We start from the raw sequence: 13,827 nt of genomic DNA, 5'->3' as shown, positions 1-13,827 counted from the left end.
TGACTGGCATTTGTAGGGGAGATGTAAAAGGGCATGATGATATGACAGACGGGCCGGTTGAGATATAGCTGCAGATGCTGATAAGATAGCGGAGCAGCAAAGCAGTCTGTATGTTTTCTCAGATCAAACACATGTGACTGGAAAGAACTATGACAGGTGTCTCTGACAGCCTGGCGCTGCCTGTCTTCAGCGTCACCTATCAGCAGCACTATCTGATTAAAACTGGCCATCCACGGTCTCTCTTTGCTGAACCTACAAGCCCTCGCTCCTTCTCTCCCCGATCACCTGGTCACACGCACATGCAGGCTCAGACACACACACACACACACACACACACACACACACACACACACACACACACACACACACACAGTCACACATGATTGCTGAGAGGGTCGGTAGTGGGGGGCATACAGTACCTTGCGTGTTGGCTGGGTTGGTGGTGGGTGTGGGGCTAGGAGTGGGAGCATCTAGATGAAAAGAGTAAAAAAATAAAGAACATGTATAAGAAATAAAGAAGGACAAGAGTAAAGAAAGACAAAAGTCACTGAAGATGAGGAGCTCTAGAAAATCATACCATGCACTTGTTGTTTCAGCTTCTGTAGTAAATGCTTTGAGCTGAATGCTAACGTCAGCATGCTAACAGTGACAATGCTGAAAAGCTATAACATCATCACAGTGTTAACTTGGTTTGTTAGCATGCTAACTTTAGCTAATCAGCACTAATTAGCTGATGGAAATTTGATTAATTTTGCCATGAGCTAAAGAAAAATTTATGGTGCTATAGGAAAAGTTGATGGATATCAAAAAATGCTTTTGCATTTTTTTCCTTTTTTAACATAAGTAATTGTTCATGTTGAAGGTCTTGAAAATTAAAAAGGTCAAAGCCTTAAATTCTGTAACTTCTTGACATCAGATATCCACACTTCTTCACCATGTCATATATTTGCACAGTGAATACCTCATGGCTAGTTTGGCACTTAAGAACTGATTAAGCACAGCTGCTCTGTTGTTGTCAGCCGTGCTGGCTCAGGCTTGTGTGAGTTGACCAATCAGAGCAGACAGGGTATTCAGGAGGGGGAGGGGCATTAGAGAGGAGCTAAAACAGCATTTCAGACAGAGGGGGAATACAGAGCTGCAGCACTGAAGACTGGTGTGTTTGTTGACTATTAAAGCATGTAAACCTTTTGAAGCAGAAACCCAAAAGTCATGAAACCCAAAGTCATGAACCTGAGAATGAGCAGAATATGTCTCCTTTGAAGTCACTGCAATTCGATCTGAAGGGGACATGAGTGTGTGTCAAACAGTCAACAAGATATCTGATGCAACACCAGAAATTTGACCTTATGACGGCCACAATCTGGCAACTCTCTCGTTCAGACAGATTTCCCTGTGTCCTGAGTTTGTGATATCTGATATGTCGCAGGTTTATCAGGGCGCAGTCACACGTATGTTAATACAGTGACCGTCACCTGCTGGTGATGAACGTGGGCAGAGCGGGATGTGAGAGGTCAGTGTTGATTGAGTATGTGTGACCGTGCCGACGAGATGAATAGTCCCATGTTTTACTCCTCTGATTGGTTGTGGGTCTATCCAGTGTCCAGGCTGCAGGCCCGTACAAACTGCGAAACATGGCAGCAGTGTTCAAATATGAATCAGCATTCTGTTGCTGCACCGCCTTATTTCTTGCCTTTCATGTTTTCACAAAACACATCTTCACTGTTATTTGCAAAAGTCTGTGACCAAGCTGCCATTTTCTCCTGCTTGAAAACCAACCAAGACCCCAGTCTAACAATACCAGGCTTCACATAAAGAAAATGTTGCTAATCTTAGATGTTGAGATATTTCACTGGATAAATAAAAAAAAGGTTGAGCTTCTGCTGGCTCTAGATGTGTGTCATGGGATCAGCAGAGGTGTTCTGGGCATCGGCATCAAATTTCAAGGTCAACCATCCGTTTGGGTAGTGCTTAAGAAGAAGGCAGTGGATCAACAAAATCATGAGCCTATCTTCTTCTTGGAACCATTTATATCAGTACCAAGCGTCGTGGCCTTTTGAGATGAAGATGTTGTAGTCCTGATGGAAGTCATGGACGGACCAAGCTACAGACAGACATGACAGACCGTCCACAGAGCCCTAATGTGGCTTAAAAACAACAACTAAGAAAATTACATCAATATTTCACCATGCTGGGGTTGCATTATATTACATTATGGTAAGCTATTTTATTTATTTATTTTTTTGATACATTTTCTAATTAACTGTGAATAATAATGCATGGCAATCATAGAAAGGTATTGCTATTTTCCACAGTCTCTCTCAATAATTAAGTCAAACTGCAAATTAAACCACTCTGGCGGTCTCCCGCTGCAGCACAGCGGCGCCCCGAGCAGCATCCTCCGCCCCACACTGTACTGATTAGGCCTGTCACTAACCCCCAAACAAAATAATCAGAAAGACAAAATGGAGGGCAATTCAGGTATGCAATGCTACTAAAGAGGGCTGAAAGCTTCCTCATCAGGGGAATATATGCCAGGCTCTGGTGCAGGGGAAAGATAGCACGACCCCTTGCTGTGGGAGAGTCGCAGCAGGGGAAATTGGCTGGCTGTCTCCATGCCTTTACTGTCTGCACTCCATCAAAAGACAGCAGTGGGGGACCACACACTCCCAAACTAATGATAAAACATCAAGGACAGCATAATGTTGCCGCCAGGGATGGAGTGTATGGTGGAGGTGGTGTTGATGGTGGTAGGGGGGTATCAGGGTATCAGGGAAAGATTCTCCTCTGACAGTATTTGAAGAGGGGGGTGGGCTAGATTTCTTTCCCTGTGACCGAAGGCAGTCTGATAGCTGAAATGTCAGTGTCTGGAAGAGGGAAATTGGCCATTCAGGAAAGAGGGTCTTCACAAAGGCCGGGATAGGATGTGGCACATATAATATCCAGACGAACAAGAATTCTCCATGGGCAATTTCCAGCCTGGATGACTCCGGGCTCAGCGTTATGAGGGCTGAAATATGAGTGTATTTTGGAGGGGGCCATATTTTCAGGGAGCATTTGTATCGCTGAGGAATTTGATATGAGAAAATTTAACCATAGAGTGAAACAATGTAGGAGAAATTGTTTATCTATGCCTGCTTAAACCTGCCTGCCAACACGACAGCCGGGAAAAAGATTTTGTTTCTCTGTCTGTTTTTGTTCTCTTGCTTAAAAGTCTCAGTATAGATTTTTAAAAAATTAAAGGACTAATGCACCAAAAAAATTGAAAATTCAGTCATTACCTACTCACCCCAACATCCATGGGGAGATGGGTGCAGTTTCATAGTTGACAAAACATGTCTGGAGCTTCACGGCAAAACAGCGTTGCAGCATTCTCCTGAACAACTTAAGGTGATGGAGACTTATTTTAAAACCTAAAAAACACAATCCAAAAATGTGTCCATACAGCTTGTCCTCTCTAGAAGCCTGTCTCTAGAAGCCGCTAGATCCCAAACTGATTTGAAAAGATGTTATCTACACTCTTGACACGCCGACAAGCTTGTGTATCAAATTAATATGGGGTGCAAGCTAACACTTTCAGCCAAGCAGTTATAGTGAAGATTCTGACTTATAAAAGGGTGTAAATAAAATCTTTCAAAATCAGTTTGGGATTTTCCAGAGATGTGGATTATGCAAGACGAGCTGTATAGAGCCACTGTATGTGTTTTTTTTTCCAGTGTTTTTTATGATTTAAAGCAGGTCCTTATCTGTGTCAATGGTTCGCTTGAATTAATAAATGTGAAGCAAAAAAAAGAAAAAAAACCCAACCAGAAAACAAACAAAAGAAGCCCTGAGATCTCAAATCCATTTGAAAAGATGTTATTTACATAATTTTGAGGCAAAATCTTCTCTGTAGCTGCTAGGCTAAATGTGTTAGCTAGCATCCCTTCTGAGTGGATAGACAAGCTTATCAGTGCGTCAAAAGTGTTGATAGCATCTTTTCAAATTCAAATGAGATCCGGGAGCCAGTGACTTAGACAGAGACATTTTATTAATTTTATCATTGCTGTTTTTATGTCCCAATCTACTTCAGTTGCTCAGGAGAACGCTGCAATGCTGTTTTGCTGTGAGCTCCAGAAATGTTTTGTGGACCACAAAACCTCACCTGACTTTTCCTATCAGCATGAGGGTGAGCAGGTGACTTAAATTTCGTGTTTGGTTGAACTGATTCCTTTGATACAGGTGTTCTTCACAAATATGCTGAAATATCTGTGAAAGATTATTGGATAGCTCATGAGAATATACAAGCTGATGTGTTGAAAGTTGCACATTTTTACAAAATCAGCGTGATTCACAAGGACAGTTTCACAACAGCCTCTCATAGGAACAGAGGGACTCACGAGTCCTGTCTGCTCATGTTATGTCAAAACCCTGATAAACCCCAGATTTCCAGTGGCTTGTGAATCTTTGACTTTCTCGTCCAGGGAAGATTTATAGGTCAAAAAAGTCAACTGTGGGCTAAACCGTGGCAGTAAAAGGCAGCATTGTTCTGCTGCCAACAGGCAGTGTGTGTGAGTTATAACAGCAGGTAACCTCTGAGACAGAAAGGCCTCCCTCTGTCCAGCTCTCTCCCACACCGCACACCAGCCAGGGGGCACAACTCACAGCCTGTTACAGACACACCCGCGTGGAGAGCAGCATGACAGTCCTCTTTCTCAGCCTCTCTGACCAGCCACATACAATACATTCGCCACAATAGGACCTGATTTGACGTGGATTTACGTCGGCCTCACACCTGTCCGGGCTGTCACACAGTGAAAGGTCATCAGTCTTTTTGAAATAGGAAGAGCCCGAAGGACCAGAGGGTGGCAGCGGGATGAAAGGAAGAACTGATGGACAATCCAGCCTGGCTCTATCAATAATGCTCACAAGCAAATATTTATCCTTGACAAAAACAGCAGCTCATTAAAATAAAGCTATTTGTCGCATATAGTTGGCTGAACAAAGAACTCCTTTTCTTGACAGGTGTGTGATGGCTTTAACTGGGGCACGAGCTCGTAAATTACTAAACAAAACAGTAAAAGAAAAAAAAAAAGGGCCAGATAGGAGAAGGAAATGGTTTTGATTTGGTTTGAGGTCGTGCGTCGCAGCTGAAAAGCCATGAGAAAACATCACAAGGTTATCATGCTAAGACCGACCCAAGTTGCAGAAAACACACACTAATTAAGCCACCGTAGCAGGCGTGATTAATCTGGGACAACAAACCCTCACATGGACCACAACATGATTTTGTCTGGCATTAAATCCTCCAGAAAAGAGGAGAGGGAGTCGCAGACATAATTATACGCGGTTATGAGCACCTTTTACCAATCTCCTGTGTCTCATTACAGTGAGCCGAAGTCACGGAGCTTCCAACACTCGCACACCAGAGAAGCAGCGTTTAATGGAAATTGGTAAAATATGTGGATAGGAAGGTACTAATTGAAGACATTGTGGCCAAAGGCATAAACTTTGATAGCAAATGCACTGTAGATAGGAGGGACAGTTGCAGAGGACATTAGCCTCGCATTGCTTTTCATTCATTCATGCAAGTGTTATGGGTGCAGCAGGAAGCAAATAATACATGAATTCAGCAGCGGAGGACACACACATCATTCATGGGCTCAGAGAAATTGCCTGCAGGCGGTTCGGTGAAAACTTTTGAACTATTAGAATATAATATAAGATCTGTGTTTGAGAATAACAAGCATGCATTTCCAAACTTGTTCATCAAAAACCACATTCCGAGAGGAGGCGGTGTAAAATGTCACTTTCAAAAGAATCTTTTGCACAACAATTAAGAATTAAGTCGCGAAAGCTTGAAATAAGTCTGCCTTGAGTGAGCTATTTGCCGGCATATGCTGTCCTTTTGTTTGGGAGTGATCATTATGGGCCCTTTGGGAACAAGCAGATGTCATCATCTGCCTGGCAGAGCGCGATGATGAATAACCATGGGGCGGCAGAGTTATGAGAGTCACAGGAAACCTATGTCACAGTGACAAAGTCGCACGTGTCAGCTGGTGCAATAAACGCGTTTCTGTGAACATCAACCAACAAGCAGAGCGCCTGAAAACATCAAACGTGAGATGATGTGAAAATCTGTATGTTTCATTAACTGTCTGTGCTGGGAGTTGTTTCTTTTTTTTATCACACAATTGAAAAATATTTCAGCAATGGAAACCTGAAATAGCAGCGCCTCTCTGAGTGCCGCAGAGATTTGGATTAGTGACGTCCTACTGTGTTTGAAGCTCGGTCTGTGACATTCCCAAAAATCCCACATGGTTATTCTTTTGCTCCAAATTCAAAACATCAACGTGGAAAACACTATTATTTTAGGAAACTTACAGTTAATTTGCACGTTGTGTGTGTCAAAAATATCTACCTATTTAATACAAATTTCATCTTTTATCACAAGTACAATCAACATTAGTAAAATTAGTAATGGCTTATTTACCCTCCTCTGTTTCTGCTATGACTGAGTTTCACTAATTTCCAAGTAAACAGTGACAGAGGGCAGCTACCCTTCTTGATAGTGGGGATGAAACGATCCATCCGTCTAAATCAATAAATCCACTCAAGGATCAACAATCACACATCATCAACATAAAGAGAAAAATATCGATCCATATCATTGCCTTTCCGACTCGCCTTTATTTTGAAATTCCCCTGGCATGTCTGTTCTTCCTAGACTTTCAAACAGTGCTTGAACGAGGCAGACAGATGATGGTAAACCACCAAGAAAAAGACAAAGAGGATGTTTACTCCCCATCTTGCGAATATATCAGCAGCGTGGAAATATTTTGGATTTTGGAACGTGTTGAGAGATAAACCTGAATACTAACATTTTTCTCTCTCCTTTTACGCAAAGTTAGCCTGAGTCTGACACTGTAGTAGATACAGATCCCAGGTCTGTAACAGTTTGTCAGATGTAATGTAGGTACTGACTACAAACAAAACTCCTGACATCATAACAATGTTATGTTAAACATGTATGTAACACTGTGATCTAACCCTCTCACTGGAGTTACATAGTGCAGAAACAAGTGACATGGAGACACCATTCACCCTGTCACAGGACACTGAACCATCAAAATGATTTAGAAGCCGCTACCTGACACTTAAAAAGTGACATAATGTTGTTTTAAAGTAAATGATTTGCGAACTAACTTAGAGAAATAAGGGGGACAGTTTCTTCTGCAAAACTAGTTAACACAGAGACAGAAAACAACGCTTTGAATATATTAGGAAGAAATTGGTTGACAATGTCAATATAAATTGGATTCACTGAATAAAGAATAAACCGATATATGACCAAAAGTATATTATTCTAAAGTTTCCAGTTGTTAGAATCCAGTGTAAAAACTTGCTCCAACATTTCCTGTTTCTCTCCGTTAATGTCTCCCCGCTCTGACAGCTCTTTCCCTCGACCTGCCCCAGACATTGTCCTTCCATTAAAATTCTATCCACCACTTGCCTCACAACTGGTGAAATGCCGCTGACGTTAAAAACCATTACGGATGCATTCATTCTCATAAATGCACATTTTCAGCAACTGCCGTAAACATTTGTAAGTGTGATGGGGGAGAAAAAAAATGCTGCATTTCTGTTTTTTGACACGCGGTTCGTGGCTGTCAGCTCGACCTCAACAAGCAGACAGAGTGTTGATCAAAACAATATCACTGTTCTGAAAACTGTGATCAGCTCGCTCAGAAAAAAACACAATGAGCCCATTTTTTAAACAACAACAGTTTTGTTTTCAGCACCTCGACTCCTCTTCCTCGCCCCATCCCGCTGCGTTGGACACATGTTGGCTTCAGAAAAGGCTGTTATTGGTTTCAGTCGCCAAATCTAACAATCTGCATCAGGTGCGTGATGAATCAGGTGTAACGCCGTGCTCTTGTACCGCAACATAACCAACCAGGGTTTGGACTGTTTTAACAAAGACAGAGCACTTCCACTTTCTTTCTAGTTTGACAATTGCTCACAGACTGAATAACATGCTGAACCTAAATGGCAATAATTGTAGTGAAAAAATAAATGAAACGTGTGTTCCCAAAGATTTATCTTTTTTTAAATTTCTGGTGGGTATGAATTGTACAGGTAATGATGAGATCCACTAATATCACTCACTGAAGAGCCTCTTGAGACATAAAATACGTGAGATGCGTGTGATTTCAATCCACTCTCGGTGTGCACAGTTTGTGCACTGGAGGCTTCAAGTTTCTACATTCTTGAAGTTGCATACTGGACCCCGACTGGCTTCCAAACCGGCATCACAAAATCGCACTTGCATGCTTAAAACTCAGATTGAAGGTGAGCGCAGTGGAAAAACTTTCCCCTCCTCAGCAGATGAATGTGAAAACAACCTTCTAGCGTCGAACTCTGCACGTACATCGCTGTGCATGTGCAGTGAAGGTCAAACAATCTGAGAAAGGGAACAATAAGCAAAACACACCTTTTGAATTCAGTGGATTCGCTGTGATTCACAAGAATCAAAAGATATATATATATATATATCCTAACCTGAACTCAGTAGTTTGATTGACAAGAAAACTTCATGGAAATGTCTTTTCTAAGGCTTCTAAGTAGGAACACATTATTTTTTTAACATATAAATGACATTGAAATTAATAATACAGGTTTTGTAGAGTCTAAAGAGAAGATCCACCATTATTCCTGGTTTTGGATACAGTCACTGGCAGGAAACGTTCTTGGCACACAGGCGGAAACAAATTGAAACTTGGGAACGAAATACAAAATCCTCTTCTAACAGCAGGGAACAAGCGCTCCAAGGAGAGGAAGCTAAACTCACCAACAATGGCTGCACCTGCTGCAAATTTACTTCCCCCCTCCATTCTCATCACCCCTGCCAGCCATCTAAATAAACGGAAATTAAGGGTCCAAGGAGTGTGTGCCTCCCTGACGTCACATTACATGATTTCTAAATGATGAAGTCTTCCTTTTCCAAACTTCAAACGGTTCCCTCCTGCTGTCCCCCCACTGCGGGGATCCAAATACAACAATGCACCTTTAAGTTCCGCACAAAAACTTTTTTCAGATTGTGTGGGATTTTCACCTGAAAAATCTCCTGCATTTATTATTTATCTTGCGTGTTTGGCTAAATTTTGGACTCTGTTAACTGTTGTATTGTGATTGTGATGTGTTGAAAGGTAAAAAAAAAAAAACACACAGATGCCGACGCTTGAGTGAAGAGAGGTTCAAACCACGGGGAGCGAACTGCCAGCTCCATTTAAAGTCAGGTCCTGGGGGAGATGGGCCCGCTATTGCCCTTTACTGGTTGGCTGCAGAACATATTGAAATTCCAACCCACTTCATTGTAAGTAAACAGAACCAAAGCCCATCTTTATTGTAGAAATATGAAGTGGATTTCCTGCTGTGAGTCAAAGCCAATGGTGTATTCGACAGCCTTTTGTTTTGTTAAGAAATAGTTTGGCTTTCTTGCAAAGATTTAGATGATGAAATTGACGCCGCTCTCTTCATGTTAAAGAGCTAAAGACTGGGAACAAGAGCTAAGCGGTTGATGGCTGTAGCTCCATATTCACCGCAGCAGACGTGAGAGCGATACAAATCTTCTCAACGACTCTCAGCAGGACAGCGAATAAGCCTTCTCCATTTCACATTATGCTTCCGTCAAACAAGATTGTTCTTTGTCCTAAAAAAAAATTTAAAAAAGGGACGGGCTGACATGGGTCCAATTGGTGAAATAAATGAATACTGAACAGAGTGATCACATGTATGAGAGCAATGCTGGTTGTGTAGTGTTGTGCAAAACACGCTGATGGCTGATCTCTACAGGAAAAGGACTTTTTTTTTTTTGCATCTCAGACACGAACACGTAGTGGCCTCAGATCACCTGGTCTCACCTCTAGTCAATTTCTTCATAAAGCAATTGTTTACTCGAGTGTTTTACGGAGTGCAAACTGGGTCTTCAGACGAGGTTTAAAAGGGGAAAAGATTTTACACATCAAAGTCTGTTTACAGGGCTTAGGGAGTACTGCGTATGGGAAGAAAAGATGCACAAAGCCTTTTGTGCCTTCAGAGGGACCTGTGTAAAGTCTGATAAGTTGCCCTCAAGTGATGTCACTTGGGTCAAAATAAATGTGGAGCTGTTGAGTTAGAAAGACACAAGCTGCTCAGACCTTTGTAGCTCGCTGCCCGTCTCCACTCGGGGTTTCAGCTCGAGGCTTCATTAGCTGCTGCTTGCATATCACATTTCTGACTGAACAAAGCCTGCTGGAAGTCAGTTTGACATGGTGGCCAGTTGCGATGCACATTTGCCAAAAAATACTATCTCTGGTGGAGTTACATTGTGAAAGAAGCGGCTATTCCTCATTCTGAGCCTCACAATCCTGGAAGACACATCTCACTGTCAGTATTTGATCGGTTCAGCCTGATAACATTTGGAACGTCTGAAAGAGCTGCATGATTTAATCATTTTATCCCAGTTCAAGTTAGCTGACAGACCAGAAGGTAGACAGGTTGCTCGGCAGAAGTGTCTGGTGTGAATGCTCCATGTTCAACACAGTGCTGAAGCTGTGTGGGAGACATGGGGAACTTTTACAGGTTGGAAGTGAAACGCCATGTGCCACCGACTAACTTTCATATGAAACGCTTTGTCTCCAGTGCTGCATTCAGTTTCCCCCCCTAACCCTCAAAAAACTGTTTGCCTCAGATAGTGCCATTTATCATTTTAATTCAGGAGAAACTTAAGGTTCAGTCCGGCTCATTTACAGTCCCAGCTTCACATGTGTTTGTGTCAGAATAGATGAAATTACCAGATGATAAAACAAAAAAAACAAAACAAAGCCAGTCAAAATTGGGTGTATTTTTAAGTACTGTGAATTCAGAGAGAACCTCAAGACGTTTGTTTAACCAAAAAGGCTAACTTGTTTTAGGCCGACATATGACTTTTTGTTTTGACATCTGACCTTTCCTAAGCAATCCATAGTCATTTATTACAGGACTGTGTGGATATCTAAAAAGAAAGAAGAAAAAAAAGTTCAGAGAGTAAATAGAAAGGTTTAAGCAACAGTGTCTTTTTTTCAGAGAAATACAATTTATCCATTGAAGGTTACGAGGTGAGATAAATGTATTGTCATTTTTTTAAAAAAGCTTGTTATTCAAATGAAGACAATACATTTATTTCACCTTGTAACACTTTTTGAGTCCTCTGAGTCCTGCTATATCCATTTTGTAAAATGGGGTGTTGGCGATGAATTGAGGGGTCTTAAACATGCACAACAAAAGGAAACAGTGCAACCAATAGTCAGAACCATATTCACAAACTATCCAACGCAATTAGAAACATATCAAGTAAAAATGAGCTGGCTTAATCACGTCTGCTCTGAAGCCCCCGAATCCCCAAACAAAGCTAGATAGATAGATAGAATTAGTGGCTCAAAAGTTATCAAATATTTTAGAACAATAGCTGTTTTTACTGTTGGTTATCAAGTGTTGACAACAAAGAGGAATGAGTGGAATAAAAAGGACAATATCTCTGATTCTGTTGCATGTTGATTTGGATTGTCTTTGTTTTCAATTGTCCATCGTGACACTGATCATGTGTGGGCAGTTTTTCTTTACAGAGTGGCTGTAGAGGACGAATTTAATGTGACTGTACACATAAAAGACCGTACCGTAACATTCCGTCTCATTCATTTTCTACTCATCTCTGCAAAACTGTTCTTCCAAGAATATCATTCCACCACACAAAATCTCACTTCCTGTGTTCCTACCAGGCCAGTCCAAAGTCAACACTCAACCCTCTGTATGATTCAAACTCATTATGCATTAATAGTACAACGGCAGCTCAGATCCCAAAACCCAATTCGGAGCTCTGTGGATTTGTCAACTGCAGCCAACTTCTGTGATTTTAAGCTCTCTGTTCCTCACAATAATGGCGTACATCCATATATGTTTGAAATGTGATTCTGTTTGTCGCACAAACGCTGTAGTAAATCCTTATAGTTCCAATAAAGTCCCCCGACTGCGCAAAAGCTGCAGCGGGGAGCAAAGTCAATAAACCTTTCCGGATCAGCAATACAGACTGAATTCCCGGTGTGATGCAGAGTGACGGAGCCGTTTAAACATCGAGTGCAATGAATACCTACCGTAGACGTAGAGGATGTAGTCGTCGTACGCCTCTCCCACGGCGTTGGATGCCACGCAGCGATAGGTGCCGTTGTAGGACTTGTTGAGGTTCTCGATGTAGAGGTCAGAGCCGGTGACCACAGCGTGAGGCGGCACATCCTCATCTACTCTCAGCCAGTTGATCTGATGGGGACTGGAGAGCATAAATACCACACACATCACTCAGCCGCTGTCTATCCATGCTAGAAATCTGAAATAAAAGGTCAAATCTGAGATTGTCTGAGGAGGGCCATTGGCAGGGCCTGTCTAATGATGTGTTTTATTCAGCATGCCAACAACTGCTAACATTTAGCTGGTACAATGAAATGCAAAGGTTAAGGGGGGTTGCGCGGACTGCTGGATTACACAGTGGAAAGCAGGAAACCAGACAGATTTTTTTTCCAGAGTGTTTCCGTCTGCCTGAATACTCACTGGGGCTTTCCTTCCGCGATACACGTCAAGTCCAGATTGTCGCCCTCTCTGGTTAAACCTTCAGGATACGTCACGACAATCTTCACTTCGGGTTTATCTGGAAGGAAAAAGAGCATTCCTCGTGTCATAAATGCTACAAAACACGAATGACTGTCGGACTCCAAAGTGAAGACACAGACGTCTAAATGTGACACAAAGGATGATGAAACGATCATCCCCATGTGCTCAGTCAGTCTACAGTACCTTACAGCAACACGGTTCTTTTTCTTATCAATGCTAGCCAAAGATTACAAAAATGTCAAGCGTCTCCAGTCAGGCTTTCTCTTTTTCCTTGAAAGGTCACACAAAACAGTTGTCTACCTGCAAAAAAAAAAATGAATATTCCACACAGAGTACAAAAGGGTGCCTTAACCTTTCTTCGACGTCTAACATTGTAAGGCAGCCTTGTATTACCTCTTCAATCAATGCACTCTTTTGAGAGTACCTGAACACCATTTGACAAAAGCCTAACTGTTTTTTTGTTTTGTTTTGTTTTTTTTTTGTCTTCCTCCCATTGCGGCGACAGAGAAACAAACAATATTTCTCCATATGATCCCATGAGACACACTGAGAGTCCATCTGGGACTATTAAGTACGTTTTTTGTTTGACCACAGCCAGCTAAGATGCTGCGTTCAAGAGATGCCTTTCAACTCACAAGGTCTCGTGAGGCAAGGTTTTTCCTCCTTTCAAAATCTAGTCCAGTGTTCACTGTGTCCACTTTTTATATGAAAATTCTGGTTAATTTCAATCTGCTGTATTTCCTTTAAACCTGGTGATTGCGGGTCAAGTCACTGTATTAGTAACTGCAAAGGTCATTCAAGGAAGCCACTTTCTGTATTAAAGGAGGCCACTTTCTGTATTCAAGGAGGCCACTTTCTGTATTCAAGGAGGCCACTTTCTGTATTCAAGGAGGCCACTTTCTGTGTCAAGCTTGACAAATGTTTGAAAATGTTTCATGTAAATCGTGAATATTTCCCTGAATCTCTACATTGAAGGTGGAGAGAGCAAAGTTTGCGTGAGTCACGGGTCACGAGAGCAACAATTTATGGCACATACAATAGTGCCTGCCACAAAAGCTTAATTCAGTGCGGTCGGATGTTTGAAGGACTACTTTATATTTCTGAATGGTCTTTCATGCTTTAAGGTTGTGGAGAGTCCTCTACACAAATAAAGGATATATTGTATGATAA

The 13,827-nt window shown here is 41.9% G+C and overlaps 1 protein-coding gene across 8 annotated transcripts in view; it reads right to left on the bottom strand.

Annotated features, from left to right (window-relative positions):
- The window catches only part of cadm1b (cell adhesion molecule 1b), a 177,547-nt gene that overhangs the window by 14,271 nt on the left and 149,449 nt on the right, over window positions 1-13,827 (bottom strand). For all 8 annotated transcript variants that reach the window (XM_037085624.1, XM_037085633.1, XM_037085574.1 and 5 more), the window contains 3 exons: window positions 12,598-12,694; window positions 12,147-12,319; window positions 420-470 (listed from right to left, as the gene is read on the bottom strand). In XM_037085624.1, coding sequence (XP_036941519.1) covers window positions 420-470; window positions 12,147-12,319; window positions 12,598-12,694 — 321 coding nt within the window. The remainder of the gene's footprint in view (window positions 1-419; window positions 471-12,146; window positions 12,320-12,597; window positions 12,695-13,827) is intronic.

Source organism: Acanthopagrus latus, chromosome 2, assembly GCF_904848185.1.
Source record: "Acanthopagrus latus isolate v.2019 chromosome 2, fAcaLat1.1, whole genome shotgun sequence".
Lineage (NCBI taxonomy): Eukaryota > Metazoa > Chordata > Actinopteri > Spariformes > Sparidae > Acanthopagrus > Acanthopagrus latus.
Note: the sequence above shows the minus strand (reverse complement) of the source record. Positions and strands in the feature narration are given on the sequence as shown.